General features: G+C 48.3%; 1 protein-coding gene across 1 annotated transcript in view; it reads right to left on the minus strand.

Annotated features, from left to right (window-relative positions):
• Positions 1-771: 771 nt before the first annotated feature.
• Positions 772-24,974, minus strand: part of LOC129326441 (erythroblast NAD(P)(+)--arginine ADP-ribosyltransferase-like) — a 59,904-nt gene continuing 35,701 nt past the window's right edge. The window contains exons 2-4 of the mRNA XM_054974601.1: positions 6,889-6,893; positions 4,334-5,072; positions 772-1,122 (exon numbers count right to left, since the gene is read on the minus strand). Coding sequence (XP_054830576.1) covers positions 1,022-1,122; positions 4,334-5,072; positions 6,889-6,893 — 845 coding nt within the window. The 3' untranslated portion in view covers positions 772-1,021. The remainder of the gene's footprint in view (positions 1,123-4,333; positions 5,073-6,888; positions 6,894-24,974) is intronic.

Consider the following 24,974-nt stretch of genomic DNA (forward strand, 5'->3'; position numbering starts at 1 on the left):
CATTCTTTACATCTCCAGCATCTATCTGGTGTATTCTTATACATTTTAGCCAATCTATCTGGTGTTAAGTACCATCTATAAAACATTTTATACAAATTCTCTTTCAAGTTAATTGATTTCATTATTTTCATGTTAACCTTCCATATTTTATTCCATTGTTCTAGTTCAATTTCCTGTCCCAAATTTTGTAACCATTTAGTCTTACAATTTTTTACCACTTCATTTCCCTTCTTCGTTTGCATGAAAAAGACATACATCTTTTTAATCCATTTTTCATCAGAGTCACATAACAGTTATTCAAATTTAGTTTGTTCTGTGTAGAACCCTCCCGACTTTTTGTCTTTATGGTATCTAGACTCGATCTGCGTCCTTGACCACCAATCTAAATTAATATTTTGCTTTAATAGCTCTTCTTTTGCTTTTAAAACCCCTTTCTCGTCCAATAATTCTTTATATCTAACTATCTTATCCATCGAAAATACATTCGGTTGTGTAAAAGCTTCCAAAGGTGAAACCCATTGTGGAGTTTTAACATATATTAATGGTACACATTTGGAACTCTTAAGCAATCTCAGAAAAATGAAAAATGTTTGTGTTACATTTCTTGCTACCTAAGGTTGCCAGTTTCTAAACTGGTTTTGATCTGCAGCAGATACTGGCTGGTGCCATGAATCCTCCACATCACGCAGGCTCCAGCCTCACATTTCTGAATATTAAACCTCTGCGAAGCGACATTTTCTTCCACGCCAATTGGCAATCTTGTTCCCATCTCATTATTTCATCAAGTGAGACATTTAAATGACTACTGCAGCAGCAAAAGAGTAATTCAGAAATTGCAAACTAATAATGAAATTCAATCTAACTGCATATTTTGGGCTGCAAAAACCTCTTTGGCACTTGTTGCTAGGTATTGTAGCTAAAGCCAATGTCTGGTTTCCTTTACATTTCACATTATTGCCCCATTTCATCCCCAGTGGCGGATTCTGAAAAATACTAGGAAATGGAAAGACTGACACTGTGTTCAGAGAAATCCCGGGTCTCCAAGGGCACCAGCAATGAGAAGAAATCCCCAGAAGAGGAAGGGCATTCGGACATTAGCAAATAAATGGCTCAGACCTGCATCTGTTAAGACAAAAAAAGCAGGTTGGGTTAACTCTGTAAGTAGCTCCTTTTCCTGGGCTGAAATGGTAAATTAGGCTATAAATTAATAAATACTGCTTTGCAATCCTCCCCTCTGAAAAGGCCGGGATGCTGAGCAGGAGTCCCAGGGCAGGCTGCCTCCGTTGCACAGGACAGAGAGCCGACCTTGGCTATGGAGCATGTGCTGCCTGTGGAGTTAGTGGCATTCACCCACCCTGGAAGCATTTCTCGTGCCTCTTTTCCAGATTGCTGAAAGTTGCCGCAGCCTCTTCCGTAGAATTATCTCCTGATGTCTCTCCTGCCCCTATAGTGAACACTTTGGCTCGTATTTCCTTTAAAAGATTAATTCCCGCTTTTGCTTCCTTGAGTTCTTCAAGGCTGGCTTTTAATTCCCTTCTCTCCGAGTCTGTCTACATAAGACATCTTATACAGAGATGCTCAAATGGCTTAGAGGGAAACTACACAAGACATCCAACATGTGAAGAACACGTGTTGGTTTTCCGCAAGTTTCCATGGGAAGTGTAGTGAGAAAGGAAGGCCACTCGATGCAATTCTCCCCTCCCACTGTTCAAGGACCATATTTTATTTAATTACTTATTAATTTATTTATTTTAGACTTTTATTGGACCCTCCCCGCAAGCAGGCCCAGGGTGGATTACAGCAGATAAAAAACATTCATATACTTTCATCATAAAAGCAATAAAACTGTATAAAATTCAGACATTCAAACGAACATCACAAATATTGAAGAGGGCAGCCCAGGAAGCCAGCAGCCAGCCCGCCTGCATGCCCGCCTCGCCATGCAGTGGTGGTGCCCAGTGCTCCTTCTCTTCCAGCTCCAGCCAGGCGCGCTTGCGGCCACCAGGTCCCACTCGGAGATGGAGCGAACACCTCGCACGCTTCACCACCTCCCTAGGACTGAGGGCTGGGGCGTAGTCGACTGGCCGCCGCTGACGTGCTCCCCTCTCTGCCCTAAATGCACTCCACACTCTGCAAGGAGGAAATGTGCCAGTGGTGGCCAGAGGGGGCTGAGTGGACTATGCTGCAGCCCTCGGTCCCAGGGAGGCGACGGAGCGCGCACGGCATCGCTCAGTCCTTGAATGAGAGTTGGTGGCTGAGGCTGCCGCAAGCACTCCTGCTGAGGCGGGCAGAGGAGGGAGTGCTGGGCACCATCACCACATGGCAAGGAGGGCAGGCAGGTGGGGCTGGCTGCTGGCTTTGTGAGCTGCCCACCTCAAAATAGTCCTCAAGTGGTGGGAAGGTTTCTCTCCCTGGCAGAGAATCGCATCGAGCGGCCGTTCTTTCTCACTACACTTCCCATGGAAACTTGCGGGAAACTGACCTGGCTTATCGAGGTCTACCAAAAAACCCTCATTTATACCACGGTGCCTTTGACAGTCCCAATGTTTTTGCATGGCGAAGTGGCATCTACTCATCCCATGATCATTTCTATCCTTTTTGTGTTTATTCTGTGCTTGGTCGCTCATTCTGTCATTTAAGAATGTATCATATGGTGTGTATTAAATAAATTAAGACCACTGAGAAAAGCCTCACGTCCGAAATGCACTTGGCGCCATGTATATTATGATGATGTATATTATAACAGTACTAGGCCATCTGTAAGCAGTCTTTAACGTGTGAGATCTCTGTGTGTTCAGGGAGATTTGTTCAATACTTTTTACACAGATAAAGTACTTATCAGCGGAACCAGACTTCCGTTGTTTTAACTACCCAGTTTTATTGTTTGGAACACTCTGGTCCAATGAGACCAGGGCCCCGCGAGATTTATTAGCATTTCGCCAGGCCTGTAAGACGGAGCTGTTCCGCCAGGCATATGGTTGATGCCGGGCGGTGCCCCCTAGCCGGGGGAGTACTGATATGCCCTCCCTTCTAGTGACACCTTCCATCTCTCATGCATCCCTGGCAAAATACCCTGAAGATGGCTAAATAGGGGGTCGTCTGGATTATGTGCTGCTGTGTTTACATACATACATACACACACGTGTGTGTGTGTGAATATGTTTACATGTATTTTAATCTGTGTATTGGGATGTTTATGATTTTAAATTGTATATATAATGAAATATGTTTTTAAACTTGGTTGTGATCTGCCCTGAGCCTGCTGATGTGGGGAGGGCGGAATGTAAATTAAATATAAATAAAATAAATAAATAAAATAAACATTGTTTGCAATTTTATTAATTTTTTTTGCTTTTTTGCATTGACCTTGACATTTATACATAATGATTCCCCCCCCCCCTTTTTAACCGTTTTGGTTACCGAAGCTGCAGAATTCTGCAATGAGGGCAGTTTCTGAACCGCCTCCAGGGCAGCCCTTCTTGGGTGGCAACAGTGCTGTGGAAGACTGGGGATAATTCCAGTCTGACCCCATCGCCTTCCTCTGCGCCGTCACATTTCTGGGTCATACTGTGCCCCCACCCTAAAATTTCAGTGGGATTACCTGGATGAGAGTCGCTCAGATTCCAGATTTAATCATAATCATTAAAGTATAATCATTAAATTATACTTGCTGTTGACAAAGGATGTTGACTACTGACTTTCTGTGTGTGCGCACATGCATACCCACAAGCGGTTTTTTGGTCTTGCTTTTCATATGTAGCTTGGCTTGCTTACCTGATCCATCTGCTCTATTTGCTCTTCAAGCAAATTAAATATGTACTCCTACGAACTACCTTTGTTTCATGCTGTGTAATGTCAGTCCTAGAATTGCTTATGTTCTGTTTCAGCAATTCTTCAGCTCTGTATTAGATCCTTGCTAATGCTATGCCTTTATAAACTTGTATTTATTTACCCTATGGCATTGTTTCTGGAAATGTCCTTGATGCTGTAGGGAAATGTCCCTGATACTGACTGTACTCATCTCACACTATATAATCTGCCTTGAGTCTCAGTGAGAAAGGCGGAATATAATATAATATAATATAATATAATATAATATAATATAATATAATATAATATAATATAATATAATATAATATAATATAATATAATATAATATAATATAATATAATTCATTGCATCTGTTCCTAGTGGTTTTGCCAGACACCCTGGTCTGGATTGCATAAAGGAATTTACAGACACGGCTGTGCCTAAGCTGGACGTCACATTCTAGGCTATTGTGGGACCTTGAGCTCTACTGGTTTCCGAATTTGGAAGTTGCTCACATGGTTACCTTTGACATATACACAGTTGTACTTGCTGAATATTCCAGCGGAGATGAGACGGATGTGGACCCCGTCAGGCGTCTCTGTGACCTCTGCCACCTGGAACTCCTCGAAGGGTGGGATCAGAATCTCCTCCTCTTCTGGGAAGAAGGAGAACTCCTTGATGTAGCCCCCGTAGCAGGTCTCGATGGTGAAGAAGGTGTCCTTTCCAAAGCTCATGGCCTGGTCCTTGTCCAGCGAGGAGGAAGCAAAGTATCCAAAACGGGCCTTCTCGGAGGGCTCCGCAATGAAGCTGGCACCTCTGACCCCGCGGTACGTTTCGTGGCACTTGGGACTGGCGTTGGCCCGCAGGACTTGAAGGGCTCTCGTCAAGAGGAAATGGAAGGCCTTGAAGTGGAAGGCCCTGAGGTAATACTCTTCGCTCTCCCCTGCTTTCCTTACAGCTCTGTTTAAATCGCGATATAAGAAGGCCTCTTTCCGTGTGTAGGCCAAGGCCGCGATGGCGTACTCCGGCTTGAGGTCTTTGGGGACTGAGGCAGAGGCCTTCATCTCGTCCCACTTGGCAGTTGCATTTTCCCAGACCTTGGCATAGATGGTATCGGCAAACTCAGTGCGGAGGAGAGCCCCCACCTTATCCTCCATCATATCCTGGCAGCCGTTGTATTGGTCATCAAAAGAGGTTGTGGCCATGTCAAATGGCACCTCTCGGATCGATGAGAAGCTTCTCTCTATGGAGAAGCTGAAGACCTGAATCAGAAAGGAATATGTGGGCAGACAGCTAGAGCAAAGGCAGGCTGAGAGAGGGACGGCGTGCCTGGGCCCCAGAATGGGCTAAGCAAGGTGTAACTATGCTTGTGGCAAGCTTGACAGGTCTCCTGCTGTGGCAAGAGACCTCCACCCCCTGCTGGCTCCACCACTGCCAAGCTAGGCAGCAAAGGAAATGGGAAGGGCGGTGGTCTGATGCCATTGCGTCACTTCTGGCACGACTCAGAAGTGATGTCATCGCATTGGAGGACGCTCTAGCATTCACCCACAACTCTGTGATTAAATGTGTCACCACGTTGCCGGCCAGCCCCCAATAAGAGTCACCTGCAGACAACCCTATGTATGACTGCACTGTAAGTTTCCTTGTGGCTGAATAAAGATACAAAGAAATTCTACCCTCTATGGCCCAAGATAAATAAGCGTTTAAAGAGAGTTGAGATTTTCTTAACAGGATCATGTGATCCATCATACCTTAAACGTTTAAAATCTGTTAGTATGTAGGATTGCCAGATGGGGTCTGGACTAATACCAGACCCTGAGGAGAAGAGAGATGGACTTACTTTTTCATGCATGAGCTGGCCATGGCGGTGGAGGCAAGAGTGGCCCATGGCTGCAGTGAGAGCAGGTGGTGACGAGAGCAGGCATGCGGCGGCACCCTTTGACCCCGCATGATGACATCACTCCCCAAAGTGACATCATCACACGATACGGGAGCACATGCAAAGAAGGGAACTAGGGGTTCTGGTTGCCAATCTCCCACTGGAAGAGTCCAGGGATCTGGAATCTGTCATGTCTGTCTGTCTACATACATGCCATGATCATGTTGCTGACATTCCTTGTTGACTACTGCTGTCATGCGACTGTGTTAATGTGTGTTAATTAGTATGCACTCTCTTCCTGCATAACTGTAGTGCAGATGTTACTGAGGGCCCAAGCAAGGGCCTCTCACTTATCTTAGAGAAATATGCAAGTCTCGGCTAGCTGTAACCTTGAAGTGTCTCAATGCTGGTTTCAGCTACTCTCCCCAGATGCTGGGAATAAGCTGTTGCCTATCTGATTCATAGTCATAAGTAAGTTGAGCCTCACAGAACCTGTGTAAGCATGCGTGCCAAAACTCCAACTGTTGTTTGAAGCGCAGGCAAATGAAGTATAACAGAGATTGCCTGATTTGAATTGCCACTTCTGTCAAACTCCCTGAAGGAGTGCAGACCTGCATGGTATGGGTTTTAATAAAACTGCTTCTTATGGAACCAACGTGTGTTCACTCCAGAGGGGCTTGAGGGATCTACCTGGTGGGGACTGACAGGATCTCCTGTCAAGGCAGTCCAGTTCCCTGGCAACCCTAATGTGACATAACAAGGGCAAAGCAAGACATACCTGGAGTGCCCTGAATGCTTCTCTCTCTCCCCCCTCCCCTTTCCAGGTAATTTAGCCCTCATCATTGCAATAGCTGCACTAATCGGAGTGGCTCTCTTTGCATTTCTCATCATTTCTGTCCTTAAGAGGGAGCAGTTGAAAGCTTGGTAAGTCAGCTTGCTTCTTTCTTGGCACCGTATGACGAGACCGCGGCAGTGCTGCTTGCCGTATGCCTCAATGTGAAAAGCCCCCGGTTTCTAATAACTCCGTTTCAAGTTGTCGCCTGACTGTCCATCTTGTAATGCAAGTCTATGAACGCCCCTGTGCTTTGCTTCTGCAGGTTTGCTAAATCAGTCCAGAAACAAGAACCGCTGCAACTCGAACCGATACCAGAACCAGAAGAAACACCAGAACTAGAACCTCTACCACAATCCCAACATACCTCACCTGTAAAACATGCACAATCACAACGCACGTCACCAGGAAAACGCACATCAAAACCACACCATATACCAGAACCAGGACCTATAATAGAACCACAACGTACATCACCTGCAAAACGCACACTTCTACCAGAACCTGCACCACAACCACACCAGGCACCACAACCACACCAGACACCACAGCCAGAGCCAACACTACAACCACAACATTCTCTACAGCCAGAACCTAGACCACGCCCTGAACAGACAGTAAGTAATTTATTTATGTGAATGTCTCAATCTTGAGTCTCCCCATCGGAGGCCTAAAGAGAGATAATTTAGTCCAAGAACCAAGAACAGCAACAACAAAATGCGGTGGAACCTAAACTTGTGGTCCCAGGTCCATTGGAAACAACAAAAAAGAAAAGGGGGTGGGGTGGGGAAGCCCCCACAGACTCAACCCAGACATGACTGGGGTCTATTCCAAATAAGTATTTATTATGAGTGTACACAAGGTTGTGGTCAAAAAGAAGTTAAAAACATAGGGCCTAAATTACGCGTGATTTCAAGTTACGTCAAACGAACACACCCACACATTTAGAAACCAATATAAAAATGTTCCCGGTGGTCTTGTCTCTTGTATAATTGTGTGTGGTATAATTGAAATGGTTGCAGCAGGCGGCAGGCTGCACTCGCACGACGACCTTCGCTTGGCACATTGTTCTGAGGCTTGGTTTCCAATGTCTTTGGGTGTGTTTCGTCAATCTGGACTGGGCCGTAACACAAACATTGCACCCTTGACCACTGAGGAAGGCCTGGGGGCCGAAATGCGGTGGGTCTGTCTTTACGTCGGTCATTGGACTGTAGCATCATCTGTATATGGAGAATGTTTAAGTTACTTTTAACAGATGCACGTAGCCTGTAATTTAGGCCCTGTGTTTTAACCTTGTTTTAACTAAAACCTTGTGCACACTCATAATAAATCGTTATTTGGAATATTTTTGTTTTAGTTTGTAGCTTGACCTTGTGTTTTCCCCACGCTGGATCCATTGAGCCGTATTACTCTGGATCACCGCAGCCAGCCCTTGGCTAAAAGCCCTTTGGCTCTTTCCCTCCAGCTCAGCTGAAAGGCTTGCACCTTTAGTCACCCCAAAGCTTACGTACCTGTATCAGGAAGAGAACCAGAAATTCAGGCCAGATCTTAGTAGCTGGCAAAGCTGTGCCCCAGATTCCCCTCCCTCGCTAGAAAAGCCTTTGACCACCCACAGGCTGCGAGGGGCTGCAGCACAGGGGTTGCGTGGCGGGGCTGCCAATCAGCGCTCTGCTGGTTCGACTCCCACTCCTGCTGTGAACTCCATGGGTGGCCTTGGGTAAGCCCCTCCTCCGAGCCCCAGTTCCCCAGATGTATCGCGGGGGAAATAATAACATTGACTTTCTTCGCTGCACTGAATGAGCACGAATCTGTCCCCAAGGGTGGTATATAAGTACGCTATCATCATCATCATTATAATTAAATCCAGAGGAGTTAGCCGTGTTAGTCTGTAGTAGCAAAAGAAAACTGTGATTCTCAAAAGCTTATGCTACAATAAAGTTGGTTAGTTTTAAAGGTGCTACTAGACTCTTTTTGATCATCATTAAAATATCTGTAGAAGGGAATAATTGAAAGCTGTTGGCGGAAGTCCCATCTGTTCCAGAAGCCCTTCCACCTCAGGCTGCTTTCATGGGCTGTTCCCCCGAGGGGAAGAGGAGAAATGGAAGAAGCCTTTGAGATCCTGGTGGTCTACTAAGGTTTCAGATGTTTCCTTCAGGACGCTGTGGTTTCTGTCCTGCTAAGCTTTGATCTGCCCTCACCTGGATAGCCCAGGTGAGCCTGACCTCGTCAGATCTCAGAAGCTAAGCAGGGTTGGCCTTGGTTAGTAATTGGATGGGAGACCTCCGGCGAAGACCAGGGTTGCAGAGGCAGGCAATGGCCAACCACCTCTGATAGTCTCTTGCCTTGGAAACCCCACCGGGGTCACCATAAGTCAACTCTGATTTGAGGGCATGACACTCACACACACACAAGCTTTGATCTGGATGAGATCAGAGGTTGGGGCCATGGTGGGGTGACACACCAGAGAGGCTATGAGTGAGGCTTTTCTCTTACTTCAACTCCAAACTACTTTGCAGAGCTTCAGCATCTGGAGCGGAAGCTATTTTGGTCTCCCTCAGCCTCAATAGACGGACTGTGACTCCCTTATGGTGATTCTCTGATTGGGGTAACGGTTCCCTCTGTAATCAGTCGGAGTGCTGCCGGATTTGAAACTTGCAGAAAGGTGACGTTAGCCCAGAAGGCAATTAGATCCGATTTGGGCTCTCCTTGCTAGCGTCACACCTGCTACGCTGCTCAGCTGAAGGAATGTCATTGCATGGGGTTGTGCTGCAGATCGGTCCAGTTGTGCAAGAACAATAAAAAGGATCTCTTAGGAAACAGACGAAGGGAGGTGGGAAGACCCCTGTTGGAATGAATGATGCCTCAAGAAGTCTTGACACTTGCTTAGCAAATCAAGCTCTTAAGACTGCAGGGCAAGACAGCCCCCCGTTGTACCCTCACAGGTAAGGGGGGGGGCAACACTAATTTCTTCCCTCTCCTGCTTTTTTTGTTTTTAAAGAAAATGAAAAGGAAGCCTGCACAGAAGCCGTCAAGAGGCAGCAGCTGAAAGGTGGCACGTAGAGCAGGAGGCCGTTTTTCATGTCAGAGAAGCCGCAGAAGGAACCCCCAGCCCCCCCCACCTGTCACCTTTTCTGCGCCTGAATCTTTCTGTGCCTTTGTTTTGTCTCTTCAGACTGGAGAGAAAGTGTTCTTTCCTTGTCGAGGGAAGGAGCAGCTGGCAGTGAAACTCTGAGAAATAAAATATCACGTTTGGCCCAAACGAGTGTTGTTGGCTTCACTCCCTCTTCAGGTTCTGCCTCTCCGCAGTGTACCAGGCTGCATCCACTCAGTGACGCGCTTCCTCGTGCCTTCTTTTGCCACTGTGAAAGCAGCGCTAACCCCCACAATGGTGCAAATACTGTAAGTACTCCCTGCAGGCATGAAGTGTGGGGCATTCAAACAGCAATGCAGAGAAAGGGAGCTGGAAGCCCGGGTCTTCTTGGTGCGTAATACCTACAAAGGCCAGGTGGTGGCACTGGTGTATTGAAAGAGGGAGGAAAAAACCCCTCCGAGGGTCAGGAAAACCAGGAGGGTGGAGCAGGACTGGGTAGAGACCCGGATGGCCCCTGGTGCCTGGGCGCCTTGGAGGAACGACACAGCAGTGCCTGTTTTTACTCATATCTGTGGTCTCTGGTTACTACACCCGCATGCAAGGCCATTCAGCGCACACTTAATGACATACAAAGAGGAAGTAGGCAGCCTCCTACTGGGTGTCAATAATCCCAACATGTGACATTGGAGAAGAGCGAATGTTATCCCAATCTTTAAGAAAGGGAGGAAGGATGACCCGGGAAACTACAGGCCGGTCAGTCTGACTTCTGTTGCTGGGAAGATATTAGAACAGATTTTACAGGGATCAATCTGTAAGCATCTGAAGGACCACTCAGTGATCCGGGGAAGTCAGCATGGTTTTGTTCCTAACAGATCCTGCCAGACCAACCTGGTTTCCTTCTTTGATTGAGTGACCAGCTTACTGGATCGGGGGAACTCTGTTGACGTGATTTATCTGGATTTCAGTAAAGCTTTTGATAAGGTCCCCCATGACACTCTGATAGGCAAACTGGCAGACTGTGGAGTAGACTATAGGACAGTTCGGTGGATAGGGAACTGGTTGGAGGACAGCACTCAAAGAGTGGTGGTCAACAGCGTTTCATCAGACTGGAGGGAGGTGTCCAGTGGGGTGCCGCAGGGCTCGGTTTTGGGCCCGGTACTTTTCAATATTTTTATCAATGATCTGGATGAAGGAGTGGAAGGGCTGCTCATTAAATTTGCTGATGATACCAAATTGGGAGCGGTAGCAAACACCCAAGAAGATAGAATTAAAATTCAACAAGACCTGAATACTCTGGAGAAGTGGGCAGCTGTGAATAGGATGCAATTCAACAAAGACAAGTGCACAGTATTACATCTGGGCCACAAAAATGAGAAGCACAAATACTGAATGGAGGATACACTTCTGGGCAGTAGTGTAAGCGAAAAAGATCTTGTGGTAAGAGTGGACTGTAAACTAAATATGAGCACTCAGTGTGATGCGGTGGCAAAAAAGGCTAATTCAGTCCTGGGTTGTATCAAAGGGGCCATAGCATTGAAATCGCAGGAGGTCATAGCCCCTCTCTATACTGCCTTGGTCAGGCCACACCTGGAGTATTGTGTGCAGTTCTGGAGGCCTCACTTCAAAAAGGATGTGGACAAAATCGAGAGGGTGCAGAGGAGAGCGACAAGAATGATCAGGGGTCTGGAGACTGAGCCCTACAAGGAAAGGCAGAGGGGAATGTTTGGGAATGTTTAGTTTGGAGAAGAGGAGGTTGAGGGGGGACACGATTGCTCTCTTGAAATATTTGAAAGGCTGTCATTTGGAGGAGGGCAAGGAGCTGTTCCAGTTGGCAGCAGAGGGTAGGACCCGAAGCAATGGGCTTAAATTACATGCACAAAGGTACCGGCTGGATATTAGGAAAAACCTTTTCACGGTCAGAGTAGTTCAAAAGTGGAATCAGCTGCCTAGGGAGGTGGTGAGCTCCCCTTCACTGGCAGTTTTCAAGAAGAGGCTGGATGAATACTTGTCAGAGATGCTTTAGGCTGATCCTGCACTGGGCAGGGCGTTGGACTAGATGGTCTGTATGGCCCCTTCCAACTCTATGATTCTATGATCTCACTGGTTTTCCCTGCTTTCATGGCAATTTGGGTATCTTCAAGGCTACTGCTAGGAGCTCAGGGGGAAATATTTCACATGCATTTCCTGAACTGGCCACCAGAGGACAATGTTGCCTTATATTGCCGTTTTTAAAAGTTTATTTTCAGTTTAATTGACTTTATCCTCTCTTCTCTTTAAAAAAAAAGATTGCCGGTATTGGGCTAGATGCTGTGCAGCACACAGATGTAGCTACAAGGCATATGATCTAAGTATGATGGTCAGGACATGGACAATCAAGATTGTTTTGAAGTGAAATAAAACAAAGCCAAGTATGTTGTCGAAGGCTTTCACGGCCGGAGAACGATGGTTGTTGTGGATTTTCCGGGCTGTATAGCCGTGGTCTTGGCATTGTCGTTCCTGTAGAACGACAATGCCAAGACCACAGCTATACAGCCCGGAAAATCCACAACAACCAAAGCAAGTATGGTTTCTGTGTGTTTCTCCACAGCCTGACAGCATGTAGTATGTAACCATGTTGGGAAATGATTCCTCAGTTGAAATTCTGCGTCCTTACTGCCTGCTGTAAAAGTGCCTCCGTCAAAAAAGACAAGGTGCTTATAGCCAAGAAAGGGCACAGCTGGAGAAAGCGACAGCAAGACATGAGCGGAAAAGTTAGGGCGCCAGTTCCCGATACCCTCCTGGCGGGAACGGGGGACTTGGTGCTGACCTCACGTCTTCTTCCTGTGTGCATGCAACATGTGCATGCTCCTAGCACTAACGCAATGATGCTATTTCCGGGAAGTGACATCATCGCACTAGCAGCAGGCTTGTTCCCAGGTTCCACATGGGGCCAAAATTGACCCTTGCGAAGTGCAGGATCATGCCCACTGACAGGCACAATGATGGAGGAAGCGAGTTGTCGTGCCTGCTAGGGAGTGTGCCCACTGCAAGCTTGTCCAGGAGGTGCCTTGTCTCCTGGGCCCGCTCCTCGCATCTTTCCCTCATGCCAGCCAGGTAAGCAGTGGGGGGGGGCACAGAGGCTGGGAGTGGGGGACCCCTCGCCCCCACCAGGGGACTGGTGGCCCCAAGAAAAGTGGAGGCCCAAAGTCCAGGTTTCTGGGTCAGAACAACTCTTTCTGAAAAGCGTTTGTTCTGCAAGAATCTCTCAATCCCTCTACCCCCCCCACACAAACACCCCTCTGCCCTGGCTCTGTGTGGCCCTTTATCAGAAGCAAGGGTCTGAGCACGTTTGGGGGGGGGGGGCACTAAGACTGTAGAATTCCTCACAGAAGTTTGCCTGGCACCAAATCTTATCTTTTCTTGGGGTAATGGGAATATCCCCGAGCCTGTTGATTTAATCCGAAGGCCACCATTGGGAGTGTTCTTGTAGAAAGACATTAACTCTATACCTTAAAGAAACTAGCCTGCTCAGCGGTATGCTTAATTAATCATGATGAAAGATACTCCGATTAGCTTCCGATTTTGAGAGCAAATTTAAAGCGAAAGGATGTGCTTGAGAATTCTGCACGCTCCCATGTCTGGGAAACTGGATCCAGCCCCAATCTGGAGCGGACCAACAGGGAGTCAGGCCCAACTTACCTGCGACTCCAGGCAAGAGGCCGCCAGGCACCTGTGATTTAAATTAGGCCGCCAGGCTTGCAAAGTGAGCGCACAAGCACAATCACCACTAAGATTTCGAATGCTTCTTGTGCTAAGATTGCACATGTGGTCGCTCAGGACCCAGTTTCAAGAAGACCCCGGGACATGTGTAACACCACTCCCCCCACACACACACACACACACATAGCGTGATGCTGAAGTTGGACCTCAAATAAGTACGGAGAGTCATGAAAGCCAGTAACCAAAAGCAACAATACATGACGTGCTAACGAAATAAAGACTTAGCCACTTTCAAACGACTTATTTTGTTATTGCCAGAAACAAACTGACATTCAATATTTCTGTCAGTTAATGGAATTCACGTTACTCTGATTTCATCTCCCACCCCTTGCTGCAAGAAATCCAAGGTCTTGAGTCAAAAGGTTCTTTACTGAAAGATTATATTCCAAGTACAGGTGTCCATAATTAATCCAAAGGCATCAAAGTTTCTGGCTGACCATGAAGCTTTGTTGAGAATGATGTGTTCGTTACAAAAAGCAATATATCAAAACCTCCCTCTATTCCCCCCCCCCATTGCCCGGCTACAATAGACGCCTGGGAAGGCAAGGGATGCTCCTCCAAGGTCGATGTCTAGTCCTAGTAGATAAGGCCTTCCTGCCTCCCTGGGAACACAGCTGGCTCTCTGTGAACCTGTGGACAGAAAACACTGGAAAACTACACCATGAGCAAGCATCTGAATATAACATGGAGTCACTGTGGATAGCAGGCCTGACAATTTCTCAGTACATACAGTCTTCATATAGACCCATACATAAAGTGCTAGTGCATAGTCATAATGATGGTATAGCCCGTGAACAATTGGTATTCCTTCAGTACAAATACAGTTAAAAATTATTATGCCAAGTTCAAAAAGTCCACAGGTTTAGATGCTGAGTACAAGTAGTGCAAGCAGAGTAGACCATCTAACAGGCTGACCGCTACATTTGTAGGGTCCTTTTTCTGAATCTTTATCCAAGATGGTTATCCCACCAACATGGATTCCAAGATTCATACACTTCCATTCAGGTATCACTCCTATAAACGTTGGTTGCTGCTCCTAGAGAAGGTTATCGGTATGGGTCTATATGAAGACTGTGTGTACTGAGAAATATTGAACAGCAGTTTGTTTCTGGCAATAACAAAATAAGTCATTTGAAAGTGGTTGATAAGTCTTTATTTCATTAGCACGTCACAGTATTGTTGCTTTTGAAGTTGGACCTCAAGGCAGGAAGCAGGGATGGATGGGGACTGAACTTGCCTGGACAGAGAGTGAGCTTGCCTGAACAGAGACTGAGCTCGCCTGGAAGGGGAAAGGGAGGCAAAGGAACTACAGACCAAGTGTGTGAACCTGAGGAATAGAAGTTTGACACTAGTGTAGCGTATACATGATTAAAATGACAGAAGTCTCTCCCTTGGATTGAGGATCCAATCCGATCATCTTCAGAGACCTTGTTTCGGGTGCCTCTGCTGTCTGACCCTAGACAAGTAGCACCCGAGAAAGGGCCTTCTCGGTGGAGGCACCCAAACTTTGCAACTCCCTCCCCACGGAAATTCGTCTGTCTCCTTCCGTCACTGTCTTCCACCAGTGGGTGAACACTTTCGGGTTTCATTTGGCCAGCCCCCAGTAAACTCTTCTTGTTCCTCTCCCCTGGTTGTCTTGTGTTTGTATGCTTTTTACTGTGTCGTTAAATGTTCACATCTACATTTTCAATGCTGCTTTAATGTTTTAAATCCTTTTAATGCCTTGATGTTCGGCACTGTAGGAACCTATCTGGGTGGAAAGGTGACATACTGTTCAAAAGCAAAAAAAAAAAAAAGGATCTTCGGCTGACGGAGGGGACAAGAGAATGTGGAGGAATCCAAACCATTTCTGATGAGTTCTCCTCTGCATCCCGGCCACTTAGCACCTGACAGTGGTGCAAGCACATCTGGAACCACTGAAATGACACATAGGCTGTGAGAGTCCTCTAGGACCTAAGAGTCAGCAAAACTGAACTGCACACATGCCAAGCCATGCCAAGGCTCCCCCCAGCCCTTGAGACAGCTGGGCTCATCTTAGTCCCAGGACAAGGCAGTCTTGGAGATGGCAGGAATGTCAGCAGTGAGTCCTGTATGTCAACCGCGAGGCAGGCTGAGGCCTGGACAATGGCATGCGGGCCTTGCAAGGGCTCGCAGAAGCACGAGTCAGTTGGTACGGTTCTGTTGCATGCTGCTATATTTCCCTGCTGGGTACGAGTGGCATTTGGCAGGCAGGGGAGACATTTCACAGATCTTTGCCAAAGACCAAGGCAGGTGTGCAAACCTTTGTATAGACAGCTGCCGGACCGATTTACCCAATGCTCACCTGAACAAAAGGTTGCCAATATCCAGGTGGGTCCTGAGGATCTCCCAGAATGACAACTGAGCTCCCGCTTTGACAGGTAGACTCTAGAGCATCATGCCCTGCGGAGATCCCTCCCAGGCTCCACCCCCAAATCTCCAGGAATTGCCTGACCTGGAGCTGGCAACTGTTTGAGAGCTGTCTCCCACTTTTTGAGATCACAGCTGGCCCATCGATGTGTGCCTTTCTGCCCACACCTCCTTATCCGAACACGATTTGCAAAAGACTGGCTGCACACCAGCCCTGGTGGCCGTGGCCAGTTGGCGCTCAGATTGGCCTCTGGCAGTCTGGGTGCGTGCTGAAGCCCTTCTGTGGTCTGCTCCGAATTGTGCATTTGTTCGCTCCGGTGTGCTTTACGCAGCTGTGTGCATGGAAGACTGGACCTTGGATTTACTGGGAAAGTGCTGTAGACAGCCAGTCCTGAAAGGAGGGAGGGTCCTTTTCTGGGATGCTAAATTAGCCCTAGATCAAGATGGGCCAAGTGGCCTCCGCTGGGCAGGCAAGCCATCAATCTCAACCCCCCCCCCGGAACAGACCTGATCTCAGCAGCCCCTTGCAGGCCCTTGGCACAGCTGGCATCTGACTGCCAGAGCCTCCCCTCGGGCAGTGCCCTCAGGAACTTTCCCAGTAAAGAGGAATTTCAAGAAGAAGGAGAGCAAATAGCAGAGGCCTACCTGGGAAGGCGAGGTCAGAGAGAGGGAGCGTTCAGGGTGTCCGGTGCCTATATAGCAATGCCAAGAGCTTGGGCAATAAGAAGGAGGGACTTGAGCTACCAATACAGCTGGAAAGATATGACTTAGTAGGCAATACGGAGACTTGATGGAATGAATCTCAAGACTGGAATACGGTAGTGGATGGATACGAGTTATTCAATGCAGGAGAGGATCTAAGAAGCCAATGTGGATGTACAGAGAGCTCTGTGATGAGCTAATGAGGAAAAAGGAGACGTTCAAGAAATGGAGGGAAGGAAATGCATCCAAAGAAGAGTATCGAGGGATAGCTAGGCACTGTAGGGCAGCCGTCAGAGAAGCCAAGGCTCAGAATGAACTTGGACTAGCCAGGGGGGCTTGCCACAACATGAAGATGTTCTTCAGGTATGTGAGGAGCTAATGGAAGGTGAGGAGCCCCGTGGTGCAGAGTAGTAAGCTGCAGTACAGCAGCCCAAGCTCTGCTCACACGACCTGACTTCAATCCTGGCGGAAGCCACCTCAAGGTTGACTCAGCCTTCCATCCTTCCGAGGTCGGTAAAATGAGCACCCAGTTTCCTGGGGGTAAAGTGTAGATGACTGGGGAAGGCAATGGCAAAACACCCCGTAACAAAAAGTCTGCCAAGAAAATGTGCTGCGACATCCCCTCATGGGTCAGTAATGACTCGTGCTTGCACAGGGGACTACCTTTGCCTTTTTAATGGAAGGTGAAGGGGATGATACCCCCATTGCTGGGTGAAAATGGAGGAACTCTGTCAGAGGCCAGAAAGAAGACAGAAATGCTTAATGCCTATTTTTCCTCAGTTTTCTCCCTGAAGGCGAGAAGAGGCCCACCTAGAGGTGGTAGTAGGCAAAGCTTGGCATTGGGGCTACTGGTTTGCATGGGCAGAGAAGTTGTGGAGAAGCACCTTGCTGTACTGGATGGGTACAAATCCCTTGGGGCAGATGGGGTGCACCCGAGAGTGATAAAAGAACTTTGAAAAGTGCTTGCAAATCCTTTGTCAATCATCTCCCAGGCCTCTTGGAGGAAAGGTGATGTGCTGGAAGACGGGAGGAGGGCAAACATCACCCCAGTCTTCAAGAGAGCGGAAAAGGGTGATCCTGGGAACGACAGGCCAGCCAGCCTCCCCTCTGTCCCAGGGAAGATACTGGAGAAGATGTTAAAGGCATCAAGCTGCAAGCATCTGAGAGCCAAGCTAGAAGTGACAAATGACACTTGCCTGGCAAGTGAACAGACTCACGTGTATTCCTCTCTGTTCACTTGCCATTCACTTGTGCTCTACTAGATCAAGTGGAGAGCAAGTGAATGGCAAGTGAACAGGGAGGAATACACATGAGTCTGTTCACTTGCCAGGCAAGTGTCATTCGTCACTTGTAGCTTGGCTCTGAGGGACAACATGCTGATACAGGGAAGTCAGCATGGATTTGTCCCCAACAGGTCCTGTCAGATCAACTCCTTTTATGATCGAGTCACAGATTTCCTGGATTGTGGGAATGCTTTTTGATGTAGTTTATCTAGATTGCAGTAAAGCTTTTGACAAGGTTTCTCATGATGTTCGGATGGGTAAACTGTGGGACTGGGGACAGGACTCTTAAGATGGTTAGATGGTCAGGGAACTGGGTGGAGAACAGCTCCCAAAGTGTAGTTGCCCCTGGCACCACGTCTGATTGGAGGGAGGTGTCCAGTAGAGTGCCACAGGGCTGGGCCCTGGGCCTGGTGCTTTTCAGTATTTTTAAAAATGATCTGGACTAGGGCGTGAAAGCATTACTCATTAAACTTGCAGATGACATCACACTGAAAGGAGTAGCAAACACTACTGAAGATGGGAATAGAATTCAACAAGACCTGAACACATTGAAAAAGTGGTGGGATTTGAATAAGATGCCATTGCACATGGATAAGTGCCAGGTTCTCCATCTGGGTGACAAAAATGCAAAGCATGCATGCGGGGTGAGGGATGCACTTCTGGGTAGCAGTGAGTGTGAACAAGATGTTGGGATACAGGTGGAGAGGAACTAAATGTGAGCCCTCAGTGTGACGCAGCAGCTAAAAAGGGAAATGTAGTCTTGGGGTGTATCAACAAAGGCATAATACCCAAATAACAGGGTGTCCTCATTACACGATGTACCGCATTACTCAGGCCCCACCTGGAGTATTGTGCGCAGTTCTGGAGGCCTCGCTTCAAAAAGGACGTGGACAAACTGGAAGGGGTGCAGAGGAGAGCAACCAGGATGGTCAGGGGCCCAGAGACCAAGCCCTGTGAGGAAGGACGGAGGGACCTGGGATTGTTCAGTTAGGCGAAGAGGAGGTTGTGGGGAGACACGATTACTCTCTTTACGTATTTAAAAGGCTGTCACTTAGAGGAGGGGAGCTGTTCCTGCTGGCAGCGGATCTGCAATCATGAGTTTAAACTGAAGAGAAAAAGTACCGGCTGGACATTAGGAAAAACCTCTTCATGTTAAACGTAATTCAGCCATGGAATCGGCTGTCTAGGGGTGTGCTGGGTTCCCCCTCCTTGGCAGTCTTCAACGAGTGGGTGGATGAATACTTGTTGGGGATGCTCTAGGCTGTTGCTGCATTGAGCAGGAAGTTGGACTGGGTGGTCTCTAAGTCCCCTTCCCCCTCGAGACGTCTCTGATTCTAGGAGGCCAGGGTGGCTGGGGGGCATCTTGTTCAGGGGTCTGTAAAGTTGGACCCCGTTGGGGGTCATCCCCAAAGTCCCTCCTCTCCTCCAGGGCTCTGAACCAATCCTTGTCATTTTGGCGTCCTGCAAATCCAAGGGATTATATCTAAGTGCAGTTTTTATTGTTGTTGTTGCCAGCTAATCGGAGCCCCTGGGACACCACTGCACGAGAGGGGGTGAACCAGCCTCAGTTTAAGAAGGAGAGGAGAGATTTCCCCCCTCAAACTGGGAATTGATGCTTTAGATTAAAATCCAGTTTAGACAGGATTTTCATTTGGCTTTCAGTTGAAATTTGGGGTCAGGTTAGGGAGGGGACCTTGTTTTGCTGAGACAAACAAGGGCCATTTTCACACCACTAACCTGCTTCCGGAACGTTGTGCAACATTGCAGAAGCAGGTTAGTCGTGTGAAAACGGCCCCACAAACCCCACCAAGGGCCCGTCCCATCTACTTTCTGTGTCCTGGTCCTATGAAAAGGAGCTCTGGGGGTGAAAGGGGCAGCCGAGGACCCAAAGACGGATCTTGCCAGTTGGGGAAACAGCCCCAGGGACCCTTGAATACTGCGGGAGCCTCTCAGGAGAAAAAGGAATCACGTCTCCCCTGGGAGTCGGTGGGGGTGAACTGAGGATCCCACCGGGAAGTCTTCTGTGGCTGGGAGATCCTGCAGGGACCGCATGGAGCTGTCTTCCACTACCAGGGCGAAAAAACGGGGTGTCGAAGCGGAGATCCTCGTGGATCTTCAGGATTTTAACAGGAGCTTTGCATGTAATTCTAAGCTGACTTAGCGCGTCAAGGGGGACCCCTTTGTCCCTAGATGTGAGTTCGCCCAGTGTGACACAGCTGATGGGGCAGGGACAGTGAAGCAAGGCACACAGAAAGAAAAATATTTTTTATTCTGAGGAACTCAAACGTTGCAAGCATCTATCAAATAAATCCTCACTCAAAGGCTAATCAGGGCTAACGTAACGGAAACGCTTCGATGAGCTGACGAACACTCCCACAGGTCGGCCTCACCAACGGACTCCACAGCGTGATCACAGGTCTTGCGCCGTTCGGATCAAGGCAGTGGTCCCGCAGCGTCGGCAGCGGAGAAAGCCGCACCCCCCACCCCATGGCTGGAAACAGGCCCACCTTAAAGCGAATCCGGCCAGCCAGGGCAAACCCCCGCTTGACAATTGCTGCCCTGAGAAACTTGTGAGAGGAGAGAAGGCAGGACGACGCACCCGTCGTGCCAAATTCACGCGGGTGCAGGCAGTTTGCCTGCTAAGCCCCTCTCAAGCCTGTCGCACTACTTTCAACAGCTCCTAAAGTCAGCTCACGCCGATACATTCTTTCAGGCTCAAGTTCCTTTCCTGACATGGGGATATTTTGTTAAAGAAAAACAGAGGATCCACCAGGATCCCTGTACATCTTTGACTCCCCCTTTTTGCTTGATCCTTCCAGATCCTTCCAGCCCACCCACCTGGCCGAGTCTTGGAGCCTGAGCCCTGGGGGTGGGGGAGGGGTGGAATCTCTGCCTGAGGCTTGAGTCACAGTCGCCTCGGGGTTCCGGTCCACTTGTGCTAGACAGGTCTCCAGGAGTGGATTGATGGAGATGGAGCAGGTAGGGAACGAACCCCCCTGAGCCCCCCTGGGGTGGGGGGCAGAGTCGCCAACTCCAGGTTGGGATATTCATGGAGACTTGGGGGTGAAGCTTGGGGAAGCTGGAGTATGTGGAGGGGAGGGAACTCGGCAGGGCACGGTGCCATAGATCCCACCCTCCAAAGCACCCGTTTCCTCCAGGGGAACTGATCTCTGAGGCCTGGAGATCGCTTGTCATTCCCAGAGATCTCCAGCCCTCACCTGGAAGCTGGCAACCCTCCTGGGTGGGTGGACTTTCTCCCCCCTCCCACCCAGAAATGATCCAGAAAATAAATGGAGACAGAGAACGTGGGATGGGGGTGGAAAGAAAGGATGAATTTGAAGCTGGGGCCTTAGATGTATGGCTGGGGTGGGGGGGTGGGGGTGCCACCAGTCCCCACAACCTTTTCATTTGGCCCCATGAGCCCCCCAGCCTTCCTGGGGTTTTGCCTCAGCTTAAGACACAGCCTGTTGCTCCCCTTTCCCCCCCAAATAGCCTCTTCTTCTCCCCCAACGGTGCTGATCCCAGAGGCCCTTTCAGGAGGGAGGATGAACAGCTGGTGCCCCCCTTCCCTGCTGTTCAGCCCGGCTCACGTTGGAGCAGCTGTGCAGAGAACCGGGGGCAACTCTGGCCACCATTTCTCCACGTGGCCCTCAGAACAAAATGTTGGGATGCCCCCTGAGTTGCAGAGAGGTGGGGGATGCTTCTCCGATCTGCCCCCCCCCCCCCAGGAAAGCTCAGGGCAATCTCGAATACAACGGTAGAGACAGGAGGATCTTCGTGAGAGGGGGTGTGGGGTGGCTAGAACCAGGACCCCTGGTATGGGAAGGGAGGGCACACTCTACTGGAGCCCTGAGATCCAGAGGGGCCAGCCCAGGCAGCAGGCCCTGTTACGTCTGCTCCGCATCTCTTGCCCAGACCTCGTGAGGTTTAGGATCCTAGAGAGTTCCCGGAGTCGGTCAGAAGCAGTGTTGGTAGAGCAGCTTTCTCAAGCAAGCTGGTCTGCAGGTCCCCCTGGGTCTACCGCAGGAAGGACTGCCAGCCCCGGGGTTCCTTCTGCATACTCAGGAGGGAGGGACAGAAGGCTGCCAACTCTGGGTTTGGTAAGCCCTGGAGATCTGGGGTGGATCTGTGGGGAAGGCAGGTTTCCAGGAGGGAAGTGGGGCATAAGGCCACACAGCCCACCCCGCAAAGCAGCCGTTTGCTCCCAGGGAAGTGAGCTCTGAAGTCTGGAGAAGAGTCGTCGTTCCAGGAGAACTCCAGCCACCACCTGGAGATTGCCAACCCCAGAGGGACACCTGGTGGGAAGGGCAATCGCCCTTAGACAGTGGGAGGTGGTGCTGCTCCTTGTTCTGGTGAGATTTACACGCCTAAAACAGATGCGTCTAACAGTGCTGTCCTAAGCCGAGTTACTCCACCCTAAGCCCATTGGGGTCAATGGGCATAGACTGGCCTAACTCCGCTTAGGGTTGCACCGTAATCCACTCCCCGTCACAGACACGCTTGCTCCGTGCAGCCATGTCGGCTGGGGGTTATAAATACAAACCACGCAGCTGGAAATGTAAGGAAGTAAATGAACAGGAACCGAAAGAAGGGAAAGGAAACCAATCTTTCGTTCAAGTTTTTTCCAATCAGAGAAAGCCATTCAGCAGCCAGGCAATGATACAGTAACTAGGGAAGCGGGGGAACAAAATCGAGATGAAAATGGTTTCTCTATAGAGTCGGCCTCTGTGGCAACTAATGCCCAGTGCAGAGCCTCTTTGCCTACTGTCAGTGACTGAGGAAGAAGCTGAAAGAAGGTTCAGCAAGCTGGCATTCCTCAAAACTTCAGGCCTTCTGCAATGGAGACACTTCAACACACCCCTTCCCGGAGTCTGCAACAAACACTATTCAATGGAACAATCAATCACTCAATTTATAACATTAAAGTGCCACCATTGCTCTAATAAATAGGATCAATTACATACAATTAGTACACTTTTCCATCATTCCATAAATACATATATACAAATGAATTGATTGTGATGAATATTTTTATAATACTGTCCAACTGGTGGGGATAAAATCTCCAGGCATCAAAGTTTTTGTGATGTATTCACAAAAGTCCCAAAAGCGCTTGGACAGTATCCCACTATGTACGCCATCTCAATGCGCTGAAACAAGTGTTCATCCAATGTTATAATGTTGCCACCAAAGCGGCAAACTCACAAAGATGCCAGTGCTGTGAAGTTTGCCCGCAAAATTAGAATGTCACAAATGTGCCTACAGGTTTTGCCGGCATGTATTCATTCAATCCCGTTTCGTATTTTCACTTCTTCATAGGCTCACAGTATCTATTTCACAGCAAAACAAAATTAGTTATCCCAATCCAGAGTACTCACATTAATCATCCCAAACTCACAAGAAAGCAATCTACTTACAACTAGCAAAGCAATCAGTATTACACCACCATGTTGGTTGCTAAAGACGGTCCGAAGCCGTGGTTGGCTACTAAGCCATTGAGTATTTAAAGCTACACATTCTTAAAGGAGACAGCAGCCAATTAGTACAGTAAATACTTATATTAAGGCCATAAGGCGACAGACAGAAAACAGAAAATAAACAGAAAATCCATTGTGACTCCTAACTGTAAAAGCTTCTGTTGTATATTCCTTCCTTAGTATCCAACACATTTAATAGAGAAACTCTTAAGGCCTTTCGGTGAACTGGGCACTGGGCAAAATGTTCAACTGAAGGTGATTCCATAACCTTATGCTTAATATGTGATAAATGTTTCCTAACTCACACCTTGCGTTGGCGAGTCCTGCTCTCCACATAATAAAGGGCAACTACACTGGATTAAATTAATCACATTGGTCATTTTGCAAGTAGAAAAGGAAGTCGCATATAGGGGTTTGTTAGTGATGGGATTAATAACTTCAGACATCTTTCTGGTTAATGGACAAATATTGCACCACCCCCTTCACAGGAGAAATGACCCCGGGGAGATCTCTGTTATTCGCAGCTTCCGCCTGGGATGAATGAACCAAAGTATCTTTGAAATTTCTGCTCCTTCTATATCCAATAGATGGCGTCAAACTACAGCCTTCAGTGCTGGATACTACATGCCAATGTTTCAAATTATATTCCCAGTACCCGAGACTATGGCTGATTCCGTACACGTTGGATAATGCACTTCCAATCCTCTTTAGAGATCATTTGGAACTGAATGTTTCGTGTGTGAAACAAAAAATCCACTTCCAAACGGTTGCTAAAGTGCATTGAAAGTGCAGTACCCAACGTGTGCGGAATCTCATTATGAACCAAGCTACAAGTGACGAATGACACTTGCCTTTCAAGTGAACAGACTCACGTGTATTCCTCCCTGCTCACTTGCCATTCACTTGCGCTCCACTTCAGCGCAAGTGAATGGCAAGCGAACAGGGAGGAATACACGTGAGTCTGTTCACTTGACAGGCAAGTGTCATTTGTCACTTGTAGCTTGGCTCTTAGTTGGTGAAATCTATTGCCCATTCTGTCCTCACTTTGTCTGGTTTTGGGTACCAGTAACTCACTCCGAGGAGTGTCATTTGCTCCCCAGTCTAAGCCCATTGATTTCAGTGGACTTAGACGGGAGAAACTCTGTTTAGGATTGCATTGTAAATCAATCTTGCTCCATTGTAGAAGGCCAAGAAAAAAATGGGGTGTCAAAGCAGATATTCTCAGGGATCTTCAGGATTTTAATATGAGTTTTGCGTGTTCTAAGCTGACTTGGGGTTATTTTGTTAAAGAAAAACAGAGGATCCTCGGGGATCTGTTTTTTACTCTCCTACCCCCTTTTGCTTGACTAACTCATTCCAGATCATTCCAGCCCACCCACCTGGCCGAGTCTTGGAGCTTGAGCCATGGGGGTGGGGTGGCATCTCTGCCTGAGGCTTGGCACAGTAGGCAGTTAGGTTCTGTGATGTCACAGCTGCCCCAGGATTCCAGTCGCCCTGTACAGGACACCGTCCTTGCCAAAATCTGAATGTACAATCGTATCCTTGACACTTCTAGTTTTTCTCAACCCTACAAGTGGGGGGGGGTGCATCCCGGAATAGACTGCACAATATGGACTGGACTTGGCAAGGCAAGGCATGAAGGTATTGCCTGCGCCTTCCTTCACCCAGCAGGGAACAGGTGGCAGTGCCCACCCCTCTTCACCCAGCTGGGATCAAGCTTGGGGCAGGCAGCAGTACTACCTATCCCCCTTCA

This window comes from Eublepharis macularius, chromosome 3 (assembly GCF_028583425.1).
Source record: "Eublepharis macularius isolate TG4126 chromosome 3, MPM_Emac_v1.0, whole genome shotgun sequence".
NCBI classification, from domain to species: domain Eukaryota; kingdom Metazoa; phylum Chordata; class Lepidosauria; order Squamata; family Eublepharidae; genus Eublepharis; species Eublepharis macularius.